This window comes from Quercus lobata, chromosome 7 (genome assembly GCF_001633185.2).
Source record: "Quercus lobata isolate SW786 chromosome 7, ValleyOak3.0 Primary Assembly, whole genome shotgun sequence".
Lineage (NCBI taxonomy): Eukaryota > Viridiplantae > Streptophyta > Magnoliopsida > Fagales > Fagaceae > Quercus > Quercus lobata.
The window spans coordinates 4,359,993-4,381,256 of NC_044910.1; the positions used below are offsets into that span (position 1 = coordinate 4,359,993).

The 21,264-nt window shown below is 32.2% G+C and overlaps 1 protein-coding gene across 3 annotated transcripts; it reads left to right on the forward strand.

The window, feature by feature from the left end:
* Positions 1 to 1,427: 1,427 nt before the first annotated feature.
* On the forward strand, positions 1,428 to 6,778 carry LOC115952856 (calmodulin binding protein PICBP-like). Of its 3 annotated transcripts, none has more exons than XM_031070188.1 (4): positions 1,428 to 2,067; positions 2,281 to 3,187; positions 3,314 to 5,953; positions 6,327 to 6,778. In XM_031070188.1, exons 1-3 carry the CDS (start codon positions 1,777 to 1,779, stop codon positions 5,902 to 5,904), a joined length of 3,789 nt encoding a protein of 1,262 aa, XP_030926048.1. In that variant the 5' UTR covers positions 1,428 to 1,776; the 3' UTR covers positions 5,905 to 5,953; positions 6,327 to 6,778. The 3 variants fall into 3 exon arrangements, with proteins under 3 accessions (XP_030926048.1, XP_030926047.1, XP_030926046.1); XM_031070187.1 differs by having other exon boundaries at positions 2,281 to 2,759; positions 2,793 to 5,953; XM_031070186.1 differs by having other exon boundaries at positions 2,281 to 5,953.
* Positions 6,779 to 21,264: the final 14,486 nt, after the last annotated feature.

The following is a 21,264-nucleotide window of genomic DNA, read 5'->3' on the forward strand; positions in this document are numbered from 1 at the left end:
GTCCCACAGCCAGCAAAATGTTTTTGGTCCCACACTCATTGATGAGCATTTTAGCAACGCGTTTTCTGACAACTTTTTAGAGCTTCCCTTCTGTGATGAATTGGTCAGTGCGAACAATTATTCTCAAATCTCAACCATCAAAATTAACGATTTTTTTTTTTTTTTTTCTCTCCTCTTTTTTAAGTGTTTTGCTTTGGCAAAAAGTTTATGATTATAAATATATATATATATATATATATATATATATGAAATAGGTCTAAATGTTCGAGCTGTAGTTGTCTAATTTTGATCGTATGGTCTTGACTCTTGACTCTTAAGTCCACCAACTGTTTAGTTGTTTGATCCAGATTACAGCTCTAATGCTCTAATGGACATTTCATTTTAAATGTCATACATATTTTATAAAATGGTTTTGCTTATTGTACATTAATGTATCTATATTTGGTTTAGAGCTTGCTTAATTGTTTGCTTTTATCTCACTGAGTTTACACCATTAGTTAAAGTGTGAACAATCTATAAGGAAAAAAAAATTCACAATTTATGGATATTTTATAAGAAAAAATATTCAAGATTTGCAAATTGTAATTCAATCATTTATCTCAAATTCTGAAATTCTAAAATATTAAACCGCCTTTTTTAATTGAAAATATTCATGCCAACATGTCTTTTTTGGGTCAACAAAGCTGAGTAGTGAGGACTTTTTTAATCTCTTTCTCAACAATATTTGTGGACAAGAATGATCTGATAATCTCATGGTTATTTCATTCAAAATTCTTAGTTAATATTCTATCTGTCCCAATTTGTTTGTCTTATTTGAAAAATCAAACTTTTTAAAGAAACATCATTTATTGTCTTGTCTGCCTTATAAAAATGTATACGTTTTTCAATACTACCCTTAAGTAAATTTATCAGCTTTTTTTAAAAGAATTATTCTTAATGAGGCAACAAAAAAGGTACCCCAATTAGATTGATTTAAAAAAAAATATTTGTTAGTTTTTTTTTCAAATACTTTTGAAAATAAAGTATGGGTATAATAGGAACATTAGTAAATTGATGACTTCTATTTTTAGAAACATAACAATATTTTAAAACATTTCAAAATAGAATAGAAGACAAACAAACTGAGATAGAAGAAGTATTAATTATTATTATTTTTTTTTTTGGAAACTAGTATTAATTATTTATTGGAGTTTGAATTTTCTATAAGCACGATAATTGTACAAGGAAAGGGATAAGGTTTTCTGTGCAATAAATTTAGTCGCTCCCATCCAATACCCACCAAAATGAGGTTAAGGCCAAGAAAAAGCTTTAAAAATAAAATAAAAAGAGTCAATCAGGAAGGCCAAGTCAATAACTCTCATTCTTGGTACAAGCCAAGGAATCTCGTGTCTCTTTCACAATCATATTCAAACTTTCAACTTGCCAAGTCAGAGCTGAAATTTAAGATGAAGTTACAAGAGGAAGAGGAAGACTAGTCACCATAGGCAAGCAGAGACTTTAGAATCTCTGATATTTTGAGCCATTACAAAAACTTTCCTTGCAATAATTTTCATTAGCCAGACAGCCAGAATAGCACCTTGCTTTTCTTCAACCAAAAAAAAAAAAAAAAAGAATTCTAAAGAGTAAAATAATAAATAATAATCAGCCCCCATAACATTACCATATTGAAAACTCTATTGCTTTTCCTATCCAACTACAAATTCAGAAGAAGTGATTCCTAACCAGCTTGAAAGTGGAGCTGATTTTCATGGTAATTATAGTTCTGCAGAATCTGAGATGTTGTCATTAACCAATGAATCATCTTTTTATCAGAATCAAGAAAGTAGTGACATGGGAGGAACAGAGCCAAAGAAGAAGCTGAAGAAATTGAGGTCAGTCAAGCTTTCAAGATTGCCAAGCTTAAGATCATCCACAAGGAGGGCTAAATCTCGATCCAATCACCTTCCCATTGTCTTATCTGCTAATGTATCAAGCTCAGGGCAGTCAACTCCATTTGAAATGTCAGATGGATCTCCAAATTTTGTGAAGGCCACAAGCAGTGCAGATGCAAAGAAGGAAACTTCGCAGGTAAGCATTTGTATTTCTGTATCTTGTTTTGGTAAGTAATGATTCAAGTAAAGGGTATTCTTTTCCTTTTTCTTTCAATAAGTGGGGGAGGGTGATTCAAACCCGGGTTGTCCTCGTTGGAAGAATCGGGAAATGTCATTAAGCTACAAGGTTCTTGGCAATTAAAGGGTGTTCAAATTGTTTGATTCCAAATATTGTTTTTCTTCTGGGCAGAATTCAGTGACAAGGTTGATAAGGAGATCAAGTTTTAAGCCTGGGAAGAGTTTAACAAGAATGTCTAGTTTGAGGTACAAGAGGCCTTTGATGAGTAAAAGCTCTGGAGGGACAGAGTTGCAGAGGAAACTGAAGAAGTCAAGATCAATGAAGAAGGCAAGTTTTAAGGGGTCAAGTCTATCCACAAGAAGCACGGAATCTGGCTATCAGGCAAGTCCCCATACTTCTGAATCCAGTTTTAGTAGCAATGGTCAAATTAGGAAAAAAACAAGAGCTCCAAATCCAAAACCAGTCTTTTCTGGTAACAAATCTGTGAGAATTATAACAAGAACATCAAGTTTGAAACCCATGAAAGTGTTAACAAAAATGGGTACTTTCAAATCAAAGAAAAATTCCATGGGGAGATGTTCTAACACATGTCAAATCTCGGACTCAAGCATGCGTAAAGCTACCTGTTCTTCAACTCTCAAGAACTCCAAATTCCCTGTTTCTTCAACTCTCAAGAACTCCAAATTCCCTGTCTCCTTGGAGCTTCTTCCTGGAGGACATGAATCTGAAAGAAATTCAATCATGAAGGTTTGTCCATACACTTACTGCTCTCTTCATGGCCATCACCATAATGATTCACCTCCATTGAAGCGCTTCATATCTACAAAGCGGAGTTTATTGAAGACCCAGAAGAGCATGAAACGGGACAGTCAATTTCTTAAAGGCAGCCGATCTGGAAATATGAAGAAAGGGATTCAGAAAAACAAAATGGTCCACAATGGAGATCCTGCAGCTCGTAAATCCCGCAGAGCTATCTCTCCCATTGAAGAAAAAGCAGGCAGGGACTTCACTGTAGATATATATGCTGAACCAGAAGCCACATCAAATGCAGTAGCCACTTCAGGTGGAAAAGATGAAGGGCTCAGTGATTTTGATTATGATACTGAGATGCTGCATAGTGAAAGGTCACAGCCACATATATATGAAGCCACTCATATGGAAAGAAGAGAAGAGAGAAGTGTTGCATCCAACCATCATGATGAAGAGGTTAATTCCATTCTCACTGATGACATGTACAATGGTGATTCAGAATCATTTGGCGAAAATTTTAAGGCCAATTGTTTAATTGTTGAACCACCTGATGGATATAGAAGACCAATCCTTGATAGATTTGTGGAATCAACAGGAAGTAACAGTGTGGTCTCTTCTGATATTGATCATGAGCCAATGGAGGAAGAAATTACAGGCGGTGAAGAAAAGAAAGGATGTTCAAACGATGTAGAAGGCAAGAGGCAGTTTAAAAATCAGAAATATATCAGAATGTGGCGCTTGCTATATAAGCATGCAGTGGTAGGTATTGATGGAAAAGTTGAAAACCAGCATCATCTAGATGGAGTGGACAGTGAAGAACAAGTGGAAGATGGCAACAACTTGCTTGGAATGAACAACTCTAGTTCTTCTGAGGATTTTTCTGAAACAAATGAAGACACCGCTAAGGAAAGTCACGATACATACCAACAAAGGAATGAGCTCAGCCAGATTGATGCCATTAAGCTGGTACAAGAAGCAGTCGATAATGTCCTTCTCCAAGACTTTCAAGACAACTCAACTGATGATCAATCAATTACTAGTAGCACAAGTTCAGACCAGGAACTCTTAGGAAAGAGTCATGGTGAGGGTGGGGATCGGAGCATGTCAGATTCCAGCGAGCCTGCTAAAGACAGTATGATACAAGATACAAAAGCAATATGGCTCAACATCAATACTATTAGTACTCCCAAAGATGAGAAAGCAGCATCTGAGGTGGGAAACAAATCTGACAAGAAAATGCCCAAGGGATGGAGCAATTTGAAAAGGATAATCCTCCTCAAGAGATTTGTCAAGGCACTGGAGAAGGTGAGGAATTTCAAACCCCGAGGGCCACGATATCTATCTTTGAAGCCTGATCCAGAAGCAGAAAAAGTTAATCTGAGGCGCCAAACAACAGACGAGAGAAAAAACACTGAGGAATGGATGCTTGATCATGCACTTCAACAGGTCATTTCTAAATTAGCTCCAGCTCAAAAACAAAAAGTAGCACTGCTTGTAGAAGCTTTTGAGAAAGTACTTCCACTTCAAGAAATTGAAACTAGCCAGAGGTCCAATGCAGCAGTTTGCACTCGAGCAAATTCCATTCAATCCTGTAATGGTTTTTCAATTCAAAGTGGAGAAGAAACATGTCAAGAAAGAAGTTATGAAGAGTCTGCTGAGAACTTGCCAAGAAAAACATCATATCTAGAGAAAGAATTCAAAGACTATCCAGACCAAGTCGGCGATTTTCTTACAGACAAACAGCAAACTCCAGTGAAATTTTCTGAGCTTGGAGCAGATTTGGAGAGTTGCTGCATTAAAACAGAACATGACATTCTTGCTTCTCAAGCCACCAAAGAAGACTGGAAGGAAAAGAAAATTGTTGCCATCAATCTTGATAAGGTGGACAACAAATTCATTCTTGCTGATGATCTGCCTGATTCCATCAACAGTTGTTCACCGGAGGTCAAAGTCCCCAGCTCATGTGATGAATTCTCCTTGAAGCCAGAGGACATTGTGAGCACCTGTCACGAAGAAGTTCAAGAGAATGGAGAAGTCTCCAGAGAATTTACTTCAAGTTCAGAACCTTGCAACAGTGGTTCTGAATCAATTGCAACCCGGGAAGAAAGAGGAGGAGCTAAGCCAGAATCTCAGTCCCTTCCAGGGTTTTCTCCAATTGAAGAATCTAAGCATTGTTCCACCGCTGATGTAGCAAATGATACACAATTTGAAAAACAGAAAAACATGGGGCTGTGGGGCTTAGTATATAAGCACATGGTATCAGCTCTTGCAGAAAATGATGAAACCAAGCCACATCTTGATGAAGCAGGTAAAGAAGAACAAGCGAGCAATGCAAACTCATTGCCTGTACCAAGCATCTCCAATTCTTGTCAAAATTTCTCAGAAATAAATCAAGACATGGAAATAGATAACAAGCCAGATGACCAGAAGGTTGAACTCCAACGTATTGAGGCCATTAAGCTCGTAGAAGAAGCAATTGATGAAATCCTTCTTCCAGAAATGCAAGACCACTCAACTGATGATCAACAAATCACTAGTGGCATAAATCCAGATAAAGAGCTCTCAGAAGAGAAAGGTGGTGAAGGAGGGGAACCATTCATCTTGAAGTGCAAAATTTTGGATAAAGACAGCTTCGTGGAGTCTGAAAATACAGATTCAGAAGTAAAAAGGCTCATATCTGATAGTGTCAGTACCCAAGAAGAAGAGAAAACAGAAATGAAGGTGGGAAAGAAATCTAACCAGCAAATAACAAGGAGCTGGAGCAATGTGAAAAAGTTGATCCTACTTAAAAGATTCATCAAGGCAGTAGTAAAAGTAAGGAAATTTAATCCAAGGGAGCCACGGTATTTGCCTTCGGAGCTGGACCCTGAAGCAGAAAAAGTTCATTTAAGGCATCAAGACATGGATCAGAAAAAGAATGCCGAGGAATGGATGCTTGATTATGCACTTCAACAGGTTGTTGCAAAACTGACTCCAGAACGGAAAAGAAAAGTGGAACTTCTTGTAAAAGCATTTGAAACAGTCACTCCAACTATTGGAAGTTGAAAGGCAAGACGCAGCAGCTTCATATCATGCAAAACTGCATATAGTCAAGGTAAATACAAAGAGCCTCGACTTTCCTTTTCATTTACATAAGGCAGTGCAAGAAGTCCCATAGTGTACAAAGAGAAGTATGATATTAGTAAAATGTAGATCACAAAGTTTCATTAAAGTAAGCTAAAGAGAAGAAACTCATAATAATAGGGACACATTAGCCACTTAACGCCCTTGTTCTGATCTAAAACAATTATCTATTAGATTGCATAAAAGTTTCTACTTAAGCTAAAAAGTATCTGACCATCCATGCATTAGTTCAATCATAAACTAAAGATATTCCCAATTGATGTGCTCTCACAAGCGACATCTTAAATTCATAATGTATATTTCTCTCGTGGTGGAGTCTCATTCTTCTTTTTGATAATGTGCAGGTAAGGCGACAAAAAGCAGCTTCTTGGTGGTGATCAGTGGACATTGCTCTGTAGTATCAGTCTGAGGGGAAATGTTCCAAAGTAATAATCTCTGAACGTTAATCATTCTGACATGTAGGACACAGAAGTATAACACATAGATGCAAGTTGCGAGTCAATAGAGATGGTAACCTCTCAGCTGAACCACTGAACTGTTATTTATTCTGTCATTTAGAACACAGAAGTATACCCCATAGATGAAAGTTGTGAGTCAATGGAGATTGTAAGGTGCATGCCCTCTTTTTTTCCTTTGTGATTTTTTAGTCTTATTACAATCTGCATATATTGTGAAGAATAAATAGAAATACAATGATAAAAATTTGTACTTGGGAGTTGCAATTTTGTAGTGTATCAAAAACTGTTTTATAATGTACATTGTAATGCAGTAATGACTCGAGAATTGAACAAGCACAGATAGTTCATAGTCAATACCATTTCATCCTTGGGTAAACGCTTCTTTCCCAACTCTGAGGCTAATGGATTAGCCATAGATTGAACAACTTCCTCAAATTAATATCTGGTTTTGCACCATGAAATGGAAGCACATGAGCATTTATATCTACGTGTTATGCAATTTATCTTCTCATCCTCTCTTTTCAAAGCAGAAACCTCATACAGTAACTCACTTACAGTCACATGTAAATACTTATCTTAATATCATAATCCAAAAGTTAGAAAAACAAAAAGGTAATATTCAGGAGCTAACAGGACTTGGGGACTGATTGCAGAATCAAACCAACTAGATGAACAGCTCTAGCACAACATAGACTAAGTGCCTGTTTGGTTCCACTTTAAGGAGCCAAAACACACTTTTTTTTCAGCCCAGAACCCAAACCATGTATTTGGTAAATTATTGCAAACGCACGTTATGAAAAAGTGACTTATCCAAATACGAAGGAGACCTGCGTTATTGTGTAGCAGTTAGAGAGTTGCAGTTGCAAAACGCAACAAATGCAAAATAAATATTACCATTGGAAGGTGTATTCATTTCCCAAATTGTCCATAGTTTTTTCTTAAAAACCCAATTTTAACCTATTTATTTTAAAAGATAGATTACACACCGTGCAGCCCAGAACCAAATCTCAATTGTGCCAACAGTAGTGGTTCTTCTTTCTTTTTCTTTCCTCCAAATTCCAACCAACAGAACCGACTACAAAATTCTAAATCAAATGTACAATTGTAAATCATACCAAAAAGGCACATTCTTTAAATTGAGTACCAATTGTTCCTTGTGAGTGCCATATAGATGAATCAGTAAAGTCTCTTGCCCTAGAATATGGGATCTAAGAAATCCCGCCTACACCAAAAGGTCCAAAACCAATTAATGTCTTATCCAAATGATAAAGATCAATCATCATAGAGAAATAAGTTCCTCGAACTTTGTATTTGAACAATCAACCCTTTCACATTAGTTTGTGACAAATCAAATTTTCTATTATTATTTTTCGTTACAGCGAAACAAATTCAATTACATGATGTGCACATAGTTTCTAACTTTCTATCAAACATTAATAATTTTGAAATATCATTATTATCATGCACATATCGGGTAATTAAATTCATCAAGGTTTAACAGAAAATACTAACAAGCTTAATATGCAGGAGATTATTTGATAAAATTATATAGTCCTAAGAACAAATTGAAACTCACGGTTATTTTTATTTTAAATCTCAAAAAATATATAACTTTCCAAAACTAATCCCTGTACTTTAAACTCAAATAAAGCTAATATAAAAATGCTATTGATTTTTCAAATAAAGCAAACCGTAAGGTTGAAAATCATTGTTCTAAGGTTTTGTGATGAACATATAACACCAAAAAAAAAAAAAAAAAAAAAATCCTATTTCTCTACAATTTTACAAATAGGATTTTTTATTTTATTAATTTGTTTTCTTTTTCTTAAGGAATTTCATTGGTAAAAAGTACGGCCCAATAACAGCCCCATGGGCTTGAGTTTTAGGAAACGACGCACTTTCTTTTTTTTAGAAAGATAACGAAGAACTTTGAAGCATAGCAGGGCCTACATTTCTTTTTGAGATAGAAGGCCCAATTTTAATTGCCCAGATTTCTGTGGTTGGACTTGGATACTCTTGGTCTTTTTCCTATAGTTATGGGGTAACACCCCCATGGGCTTTTTCTTTTTTAATTCAATAGTTTGAGGGGAACACCCTATGGCCCATGGGTTTAAGTAATGCACTATAAAGCACAATTTTTTTGAGATACAAATTCATAACTTTGAAGGATAAAGGGTTATAAGAAAAATATAAAAAGGTTATAAGAAAAATAGCACTGGATACCCTAAAAAAAATTTCAATATTTATATTTCTGTTAGTATAAATATATTAATAGAAAATACCTATACAAATTAAGTCATAATCGTATCAAAATATATGCCAAGTGACAATATATGTATATAAAGATATAGAAAATTTTAGTAGATTATAAAATTTAGTATAAAATTCTTTTGTGTAAATTATAAAAATGTCTCTACAAAATTTATTCCTTTCTATTATGTCATTTAATTTTCAATTGTTTAGATCATATCTCTACTATTCAACAATTTAATTACAACCTTTTTTAATATGTCGTTAGAAAAATGAGCACATGATATGCACATGCGCGAGCAGACACACACACACACATAACTAGATCTGAATTTTTATTAAAAATTCATTCTTTTTCACGATGGAAACTCAATTCTAAATATTTCATCAAGCAATCTTTTAAAACCTTTTTGATACAAAATACGATTGCAAATCTAGGATTCTTAAATAGTATTTTAACTCTATATCTAGAAGTTGACATGGCATTTGTTACATATCATTTAACATTTTGAATATGGGTACTTAATGATCATTTAGAGTCTAGAAGACCGATTTTTCTTAAATTAAGTCTCTTTTGATGTTGATTACAAAGATTCGAAGTGATGGTTCAAAATGAAGTTGTGGTTAGAAGTGGAATCTAACTTTGTAGATTAGTGAAGGGGTTTAGAAATGCCTTGCTTTAGGGGACCTTTATATGTGTGTGTGGTTATTTTTAGTTGCACTCATGCATATGCATGAGATATAAAACAGTTTATTAATTATATGTTTATTTGAGTAGAAGCCGATTTTTCTTTAATCAAGTCTCTTTTAATGTTGATTATAAGTGATTCCAGGTGATGGGTCATTAAAATTAATAAAATAAAATCTTATAAAAATTAAAACATCATACATATAAACTTATATTAATTTTCTTTTATAGGATTTGGTTTCTCTTTTTAAAAAAAAAAAAAAAAAATTATGTACAAATATTTGAGTGGGGGCTTTTCTGAACCAACTTCTTGACGAAAATACATGGTTTAAGGGTAATGAGTGGCAACCAATAATATGATTTTCTAGTCACTTAATGCTTAGTTGCTTTAATAAATAGCCTATAATTTTTTATGCTTTATATATATATATATATATATTTGCTTATATAATTTTATTTAACATATAAAAGATCTCAAAATAAGAAAATTAAATATGGAATAAATTATTTAAATTCTTAAAAATATAAAATATAATGATGTTAATTTCTTTTTTCAAAGTATACATAACGTACTTTGGTTAAAATTACAATAAATTCTAATGATAATATTCCAAGAGTAATGTACAAAAGGTGTGCTCAAAGGATCCTAAATCAAATAATTCTGATTAAAACAAATTAAAATCTATGTGATATTATTAGAAAATAATCAAAGTCGGAAGAATATACATAATTTATTATAACCATTTAAATACTATACAAATAGATTGTTTTTTAGGAATAAAAATATACATCAAAAACATTTTTAACAAAGCAATATATCATAGTTCAATATGATATGTTTTAAAATGAACTTTGTTTTGAGAACGTACTTATCTAACAATTTTGTCATATTTATTCATTTTAGACGTAAAGTAATTCGATTTCATTCCTATTGGATAAATACATACATGAGATGTATCTTGTAGATATATAATATTAATAAGATTAAGGTCAACTACAACACTCCAAGGAACATTTTTTGGCTTCGCAACTGCTCGGATTAATTATGTGATTTTGATTGGATTGGATAGTATGAATGTATATCGTGTGGACATGTGTTGAGTTTTACATTAAGTGTTTATTGGAAAAATTGTGGCAATATAATTGATTATGAGACTTTATTAGTATTCTAGATAGCACAAAATTGGCTCTCGAAAATAAGGGTGTGTTGTGTGAGCTTGTGACTCTCACATTGAGTATTTTATGAGTAGATCTTGGTCATAAATTATTATGATGAGTTAACTATGGGGAATAAATATTCTTTTATTCCTTGTTCTTTTATCTTTTCTAGTTAATTTATTGATTTTTAGGTATAAGAATAAAAATTACTAGACTAAAGAAAATGAAGGCTAACTATATATTTTTGTATATTTAGGTATTGATATAGCTAAAACAACAAGAACAAATAATGTTATGAAAATCATCATTTTTTCAATGAGTAAAACATAATATTGAGTAGTTTTAATCGAGTCGAGTTGAAAACACTATTTTTATGTCAAAATGTGTAATTTTTTCATTTTCTCAAATTTATATATTTCTTTTATTGTCGTAATCACCGGTTCATCATTGTTTTATCAAAGATGCTTTTTTATTATTATGTGGAATTAGGTGGTAGAAGGGTCGTGGTAATATGATACTGTTTATGTACAGAAATTAGGGTAGATTCTAACTTAGAGTCAAAGGAAATTAGTGCAAAATTTAGTACAGAATAAATCATATATGATTTTCAAGTTTTTTTTTTTTTTTTAATGAAAAAAAAATGTAGAGTTATATGTTGATAAATGATTAATTAAATTGAACTGTATTAAAAAATTATTTTATCTTTTTGTTATTACAAAATAGATGTTAGTTTTATTTATTTATTTATATATTAATTTAGTATTAAATCTTCTTATGAATTCTTATTCTTAAATTGTGAAAAATAGAATAAATTTTCATACTTTGCTACGAAACAAGAAATCCTCCCATCCACAGTGATGCCTTCAGCTGGGACTGTTCAGTGTTCAACTTCATATTCTTTGCAATGTGATGGGTCCTTAAGCATTGCGTTGATCATGCTGGCTCAATGCCCTGTCGTCTCTTCCCAAGTTCAACATCTAAAAGACAAACCTAGCTAGTAGCTGAATTCGATGTCAACTTTATTAGAGAGTTTGGAACCTAAGTACCATGCATAATCTCAACAATTTTCTTCGACCGTACGTATTGAAGGTATGGTGTGTGTGATAAATCCCGTGACTGAAACCGACAACAACGTGATGGGAAGGCAATCAATCTGTGGCGAAAGAGTAAAGACTGGGTTTTGAGCTGTATTAATTAAGAAGGACCGATCATATAATTGGAGCTTTGAGTTTCGGTTTGGAGATGACTGGTTGGTGGTGGAAACAAGTTGTAATGAATCCTAAATGTTTTGGACCTACAGCTTGCAGTTGTGCCTTGAATTGGTTTCTGGCAGGTTAATATGGGAGTGCTCGATTACTTGCGAATAAAAATCTTATGTCTTATTTTGAATATTCAATCTTATATTTCACCTATCACAACCTGTTATACGTTCATTGTTGTTTTCTTATAAAATAATCAAAGTTTGAATGAAATAATTAGACATACAATATTTCTATTCATTTTGAATTTTCTATACTAGTTGGATATATTGGAATAACAAACTAGTACTTCTTGGTATGCTTTTGTATTAATTAGAATCTTATTTTCTCTTATATGTTTATTTCCAAAAAAATAAAACACACAATAATAAATGCCTAATTGTAACTATCATAATTATCAATTTCATATTTAGAAAAAAAAAAAAAATTCATGCGTTATACGGATTACCGAGTTGTATGTGCAGAGAAACATTTTCTTTTTATGGGACATTCCATGTTGTGGTTGTTTGGTTAAACTAATTGTCTGGTTCAATCAAAATATCTCAAATCTTAATTATTTCACTTCCAATTTGGGCTTTTTCTTTTACTCTATGTTTTAGCAAAGTTATAAAATTTATATGTTTTGGTCAAAGAAGGAAGGACGGCTAGCTTCTTTTCAGATGCATGAACCATATATACTACATTCTCTTAATCAAATTTTCTTTCCAATTCTGTAGTGTATTTAAACACCGAGCCTTCACTTTCAAAAAGAGAAGATATATCACCTTTTTTTTTTTTTTAGTTGATATCACTTCAGTTACCAAATTTTTGCATCTATATTTCACATCTGACAAGTTACTGAATTTATTCTAATTCCTCTCACATCCGGTTAAATTTGGATCAAAGTAAAGAGTTGGCTCATTAAGAAGTTGGAAGGGAAGCATAAAGTTATATATAAATCCAATATAAAATTATTTTCTAAAATAATACCATCTGGTAAATTATGGCACAAATTTTGTTTGGTGGTAGGAACCGGATCCAGATGACTTCATACCAGGAAGTCAAATGGAATAAAAAAGAAAAATAAAAAAAGAAACAAATAGAATATCCGGTGGGGTGCCTTTTTTTTTGGTTAATTTTTCATTTTTACAAAAATGATAAAGACATAATAAATTTCTCAATTTCTTTTACAAATTTTGATTAGTGTAACATTAATTATTTTCACAGGGAATGACAATTGAAATAACTGTACATTATTACAGTGCATCATTAGTATAATAGTTACTTTACAAATATAAATTTTTGTAAGGTAAGAGGATAAGTTCTGGAGTTCAGGTTTTCAGAAGAAAACTTCACATACATAAATACTTAGATTAGGTTAAAATAAAAATTTTATTTTATAATAATAATAATAATAATAATAATAATAATTGTACAATGAGCACAACTTGACATTTCAATATACAATAATAATTATATAAAAAAATGAAATAAATTGTATATCTAGACTTATTTTAATTGATTCTTTAAAATAACAAAACTTTAAAAGGACTTAAGGCCATGGGTTGCAAATTAGGAAGGGGCACCTCTTGGGGTAACCGTAACCCATAAAAGAAAAACTTTGTAAACAAATAAGTAAAAATTTCACGCTTTTATTGTTATGGTAGGGACAGATATCACATGCTTAATAATCAAAGCCTACCTTTTCTTCTTTTCTCTATATATAGCTGTGAACGTTAAGAGCCAGGACAATAAGACAAAGTCATAGATATAAAGTTCTCAGTTTTTCTTTTAGTCTTCTACAGATTAAAGAGTTGAGAGCTTTCATGGCTGGCCTTCAATACAACTTCTTCCCTACTGATTTCTACTACCCTCGTCCAAAGTCTGTGGCCATAGACACCACCACTCCCAAAGCTGTTCTTCCTCTCCAACAAGACCCCATCAGAGACGTTATCAATGATATTGAAGTGTCCAAAACTTTGGTTCAAAATAACCCTGTTAAGAAGGTTACCCCTTTAACTTTGACACATAAATCAGCCTCTTTCTTGGTTACGAAGGACCCCAGAAGAGCCTAAGGCATGAGAAAAAAAATCTATGTGCAAGATCAATTTCGTTCGGCAAATTGAGCTTTATTTGGCGTTTTATATATATACAGTATTTGTGGAGCTTGAGTTCTTCTCTTGCTTGGAAAAAGAAGGGGTGGGATAGGATTGGTTTTTTCTTTTTTCTTTTGAATACTTGTTTTTATAGAAAGATGTTATGTAATATGTTATATATGTACTAATAAGATCAATCTCATCATTTCACCGGAATAGTGTATCTATACATGGTTGTACTGTAATTTTTTTTTTTTCTTGACAAGTGAGTAATTCAAACTGTGTAATCCTCAAAGAGAGGACCGAGTAATGTTATTGAGCAACGTGACTCTTAACATGATTTGTATTGTAAATTACTCCATAAAGGAATTAATTATGCATACTACAATTTCTGTTTGTATAGTTGCTATATTATTTTTCTTCTTGTTATTCACAATTGGCGCAGAATTTGAGAATTCTGAGTCCACATGGCATGTTTGGTAACCTGAAGATTACCAAATGGGTTTGTTTAAAACTTTCAAAAAACAACTATCACATAAATAAAGATGCCTAACACTACAGAAGAATTCATATCGAAATCACACTTGTATCATTTTGATAAATTATTGATTGTTTCAAAAAATTAAGTTATTAAAATGTGATAAAATATCACTTAATTATTATATTAACTCTTCTTTTCTTGACTAAATTTAATTACTTTAACTAGTATACAAAACTAACACTTCTACTGGCGGCCCTCAAAGAGTCAAAAGAGTGAAAGTTTATTTAAGTGATAACTTGTTGGGTTTGTTTGTTTGACCAATTTAATATTATAAATTTAAACAAATATAGAATATTTAAATAATAAATATGACTTTTGATTCGCCCACTTTTTATTTTGTTTCATGTTCAAGAGCATCCTTTTCAAGGGTCATAGTTGGTAAGAAAGGATACCAAGGACCCATAGCCTGCAGTCAATGGAGGGTGCTTGATGGAACGGAATATTCGTGAATATGCCCTGAAGAAAGTGTAGAAATTTAGTTAGCCCAAATGCATCCTGTTAAATGTAGCAACTCAACTTCTTACTTTTCTTTCTGTGGCTACCAAATATAAAATTCATTAAAAATATATTAATTTTCTTGGATGAAAATAATTTTTCTGTTTCTTATTCCATGAAAAGAAACCCTGATAGTGATAGGTTTCTACAATCTACGTACCAAAACAAATTAGAAAATTATAGAATAATTCATAGTTCAATAAATACGCATTCACATTATTCCTCTCCCTTGGATAGTAAGTCAATTTAATTAATGAAAGTAGGAGAAATTATACAGTATTAATGATGGATTGCGTCGCTTATTCATCATTCTACTACAAGACTCTTACTTATTTAAAATTGTTGAGTTAATTTATAATAAAAATACATTACTTGTCCACCATTTCACTACAAGAGTCTCACCTATTTAAAATTGTTAAGTCAATTTATGATAAAAAAAAATTAACAAAAAGTGACTTCCACTCAACAATTTAAATATGTGGAAGTTTTTTGTGAAATTGTAGATAAGTAATGTGGTCCACCTTGAAGACCGTATAATTTCTCGATACAATAGCTCATTTTTACGTGAGAAGATGGAGCACACACTACACATTTCTTTGGTCATGCTTATTATACATTTTTCCACACATTTAAAAAGTCTTAAATATATATAGATTCCAGTTAGTTCAACTGATAAAATTTCTGATGGTTTAATAAGACATCTGAGATTCAATTCCCGCCTACACTAGAAACTGATTGGTATTTTTGTCTAATGATAAAGAACACAATCATAAAAAACAAATACCATAAATTAAAACTTATAAAATATATAAATAAATAAATAAATAAAAAGTCTTACAGAATCATCCTTTTTTTTTTTTTTTTTTCGTTTCTTTTTGGGTGATAAGTTATGTTAGTCGCATGCATTAGTCTCACAAGTCACAACTAGGGACTAGCTAGTTATCTTATCATTTCGCCCATAAAAACAGAAAGGTAGCTTATCAATCATCTTATAAAAAAATGTCCATATGGTAAATACAAATATCATGCCTTACGTGTAGAATTTGGCCTTTAGACCATCCGCGAAGGCGTCAATAAAAAAAGCTGTGTTATAAGAGCATGAAGGAGCAATGGACGGCTGGTATTGTCTCTTGAGATAAGCTGACTCTAATTATAAGTTGATTTGTTTTTTAATTAGAATGAAGCCGACCCTGAGTCAATAGAGTGGTGCTAGATAAATACTACATAAGTAACATTATACTAATAAACCATTATATTATCAATCACAAAAAAAAATATATATATTTAAACATTCATTTATTATGTTTTTAAAATCTACTAATTAATTCTTATATATATATATATATATATATAATCACATTTTTTGTTATATCAGTTTATCAAGATTTTATAGTATAAAAATTTATAATATCTTTAATATTTTTAAAGTAATAATATTGTCTAGACTCTTTGTTGGGTATACATGTGAGTATAAGTCTCACAGTGAGAAAAAAATAAATAAAGAAAGAAGTGAATTATGACAAAATTCAGAAATCTTAGCGGTCTCATAAATAATAGAATATAGAAAGCCCAAATGCATTCCAGCCTCTCTCTTTTAATTGATTAATTAAAGAAACTTGGGTTGATGATGATCACGTGTACGTATTATGTTAGGTTGCAACTCCCCCTAGATAGTACTTCTTCCCTCAGGGTCAGATTAAGTATACACCACGAGATTAATTATATGAATTAATTGAAGACAATGAATATATAATATAAGTCAACCTAATTATTTTGTAGATTTTCTTCCAAACTGAGCCATACATGAAATAACATATTTCACTACTCATCTGCCTATCCCCTGCCCCTCCCCCCTCTCCTTTCTCTAGTATCGATTATGGAAGAAATTTTTTTTGGGTAAATTAAAAACTGGATTAATTGGTTACTAGTGATAGGTGTGAGCTACCTAATCTAACTAAATCCAAAACCTATTAGATTGATTGTATGTAGAGTTTAGAAGAAAATTTCGATGAAGAAATAATTTTGCAATATGATGAATATAATGATACAACTGACTTAGATGAAGTTTTTGAAATGTAGAGTTTCAATATATGACATTCGCTCGTGATGATTGCTTTTCAGCATTAGATCGAGATACCAGTTGGTTTTTAGTATAAGCGGGGATGTAATCCAGATCTTTTATTCAACGACAAAAGACTTTAATAATAGTTAAGCTAACTGAAACCTACCACTTAGATGAAGCTAATTAGGTAAGATGATAAATATGATGATTTTTTTTTTTAATTGATCTTGGTTTGAAATATTTAAATACACCAATTATCATCCATGTTCACTTCTTTGTAGATTACTACTTGAGCCAAGATAATGGAAAAAGATTTGCGGTAAACTAAGTGGCAGCAACTTTTGCAAAAATACACATATGTCAATGACTTAAATAGGGAAAATTATTAGGTACTCCTGGAGTACCATAAATGCGTACTCCCCCCTCTCACATAAATGGTGGGTCCCATTATGAATTTAATTAATGGGACCCACCATTCATGTGAGAGGAAAGAGCATGCATTTATAGTACTCCGGAAGTACACAATAATTTCCCCTTAAATAGATACCTGTCTAGACTTATATTTAAATGAAAACTTCTTCTTAAGATTGAATTTTTTTACCAAATAGTCACTTGATATGTATACATTTTGCAAGAGTTGCTGCAACTTAATTTACTACAAATCCTTGCTCCAAGAGAATTTGCTTTAATTGTAAATGCATTACATTGGACATGGTGAATCCAATAATATAGTGATACTGCTATGCTATGGCCAAGTGGTTCAATGATAAACGGTTACTCCCATGTGGTTTGGTGAGGGATAGACATTGAAATTGATCTGTCTAGAATAATAGTTAACTTTGATGATAGTGATGTTATGTTATGATTGAACGCACCTTAGAGAGCACACGTGAACCACGTTCTATGTACACCTTTATTAAGGCATTGATTTTCAACAATAAAGACTACTCTGAACGTGTTTTTCACAACTTATTGCTCCCTAACCAATATCAATATGTATGGCTCATGTTTAAAGTCTAAAGTATTACTAATACAATTCCACCATTTTCTCAATGGTGGGTCCCCGAGAGTATTAGGACATAAGAAAATTTCACGAAATATCCCTAGCTCTCACAATTTAAAATTACACAATAGGCGCCATCCATTATGAACATAAATGAAACGTTGATCCAATGTGCACTAGAATTTTGACTCATTTGGCTGTGTTTAGAACGTGTTTAGCTTATGTTCCACACAAAAACACAAAAGCAAAAGCAAATATTGGATGATCGATATGGCTTTTGATTTGTCCACTATTTGTTTCATTTTCAAGTGTATCATTTTCTCAGCCAAAAAAAGAGATCACTATTTTCAACTTTCATAGTAGGTAAGAAAGAATATACCGAGGAGCTATAGCGTGCTGATCGAACGGAATATGCGTGAATATGCCTTGGAAAAAGAATTGAAAATTCTGTATGTAGAAACTTTAGCCAAGCCCATCCTGTTAAATGTAGCAACTCTCACCTTTTTCAATTTTCTTGGATACATTACTAATTAATGCTTTCCTCACTTCACATTTTCAACATTGAAAAGTCTTTTCTTCTCCTATTTTTTTGGTGGGGTTGATAAGTTATGTTATGTACATGCATAACTAAGTTAGCTTATCATGTCACCACCAAAAAAAAAAAAAAAAAGTTAGCTTATCAATCATATTATAAAAAAAAATTTCCGTATGCCAAAGTATTTTTCCTTCTTTGTCAATCATTTGTTTATTGTCTGCATGTAATATATCACGCCTGCATCTTACGTACGTATTAGTTTGGTTTCTAGAGCACCCCTGAAAAACAAAAACAAAAAATAACAAAACAAAAAACTGATCTTGTAGGTTTTGACTCACGAGATAATTATATATAGCTTACCCTAATCTTGTAGGTTTTTTTTTTTTTTTTTTGAGAAACCCTTAGCTAGTAGTATTATCTTCTTTCTTTCTTTTTTTCTTTTTTTTTTTCTTTTTTTTTGGTAGAAAAAGGATTGCATTGCATTAAATTAAATTAAAAGAGTTAAGACAAAGCCTCTCATAGTACAAATCCATTGAATCATAATACATCAATAAAAATAAAATGATATCCATAGGTGGATTGGCAAAAACCATAAAATTCCGCGATTGATTTGCTCCATTCTTAACAAGTCTGTCTGCACACTGGTTCACCTCTTGGTAACAATGCTTAATTTTCACACTTGGGGTCTGTCTCATCAGTTGCCTACAATATGAAATGAGGGTAAAGTGAGCATAGTTATTACACATTCTACCTGATACCCATTTCACCACTACTTTAGTTTAGCATCAACCTCAATTTCCACTACTGGCAGGTTTAGTGAACAAAAAAATTTTGGACCATTGGGCAAGGCCCAAAGCTTTGCGTCAATACTTGAAGCTGTATCAATGGCACTGCTAATTACAAACGGCCACACACCAATGCATTATGGTCTCGGATGATTCCTCCATCACTTGCTCTGCCTAGGATTCCCAATTTAGTAGTATTGTCTTTGAGGCTTTGTTGGATACACTTCCACATTAAGAAAAAATTAAAATTTTAATATAAAATAATTGAATCCAAACTCATAAACTTAAAATTTTAAATTTAGTAGTGCTCATATGATATTAAGCCTTCAATGTGTTATATCATCCAACACTCTTAATAGGATTGTAAGCACAAACCCAAAGTCAATGCTATCAACTAGTAGTTACTTTTGGAGAAAAGGGGAGATTAGTTAAAATAATTGAATATATAAAAGCCCAAATGCATCATCCTAGCTAGCTTCTCTCACCCTTGCATTGATTAAAGAAGAGGCTGATCTGATCACGTGTATTGCATCACATTGCAATGGCAATCTCCACCACCCCCCCACAATAATTCTTCCTCAGTGCCAGATTAAGTTTACATCGCGAGGTTGATAGGGTTAAAAATAAAAAGAAGAATGGAAGTCAACCAAATTATTTTGTAGATTGTTCTCTAAACTCAGCAATGACTTAGTTTGTGAAATAACATATTTCAATACCCATCCTATCCCCTCTTTTCTCCAGTATCTTTTATGAAGAAAAAAAAATGTGTGTGAAATAAAAACTGGATTGATTACTAGTAATAGGAGCAGGGACATGCTAACTTATCCATATATAAAATCTATAAGCTTGATTGTGTTTAGAGTTTAGATTCTTTAGAAGCTCACTTCAAACATGATTTGCGCCACTTAATCTGTAGTTTTAAAGGAGCTCGATACCTCTTCTACTATTTGAGGACTCATATAGCCATATCTCTTAAAATTGTTTATTAAGTTTATTGCACGCAATCTGGTAAGGTCCTTCAGTTAAATTGAAGAATTTTTTACAAGATCATGACAAGGTTAGTAAGATTCAAAATATGAAGCAAACAGCTAAAATCATCGAAGGTGTTGATACAGCAAACTTCAGCATTAAATTTTGCCACTCTAGCCAGGTTTGAAAAACCAAAAATTCACGCAAATGACGTATCAAGGTTGAAGTTATTACTTTTTGATTTATCCGGCAGTTAGATTTGACTAGTTCTTTTTCTGTTCTTTTTTGGGTTGCGTTAACCACAGTTTTATGTCATTTTTTTAGCAGTTTTATAGGTTGTAGGGCCAGTTTCATAAGGAAGAAGAAATATCAACTGTAGGACCAATTTTATATATTTTTCTTCTATTTATTCAATTTTTTTATTAAGTGGGATCCACATTAGTCCAACCTTAACAAACACCGCACAATGCTTGTTAACATTTGCCTTCATTTTTTTTTAGTTAAGTAGACAGTTGGGAGCTAGAGTGGTGGATTTCAAACTACATACATAGAGCATTATAATTCATAAAGGATGTCATTACCACTAAACTATCCCTTGAAGCCCTTCTAGGATTATTTCAAGGTATTCTATTTTTATAAATAGTTCATTTTTAAATTTTAAACACTACTAATACAATTCTTCCATGCATTTTCTCAAGGGTAAGCACTCATGAAAAAAGCCACTGTCTGATTGAAAATTGCTTATTTTTTTATAACTTATTTGCATAGTGTTTATTATATATATAGTTTCTGGTAACTTTTATGTTAACTGTGTTACAAAATGCTAAAAGATTATTTATTTAAAAAAAAAAAACTAAAAAGCTAAATTATTTGCTAAAAAAATGAGGAAAGGCAAAAGTTCTTTCAACAATTCTCAAAAGCTGTGTTGCTTTGGGTAAAACCACCATCGGGCCATGAAAAGGAAGATACATGGATCACAGGATCAGAGCCCAGCCGCTTAAACC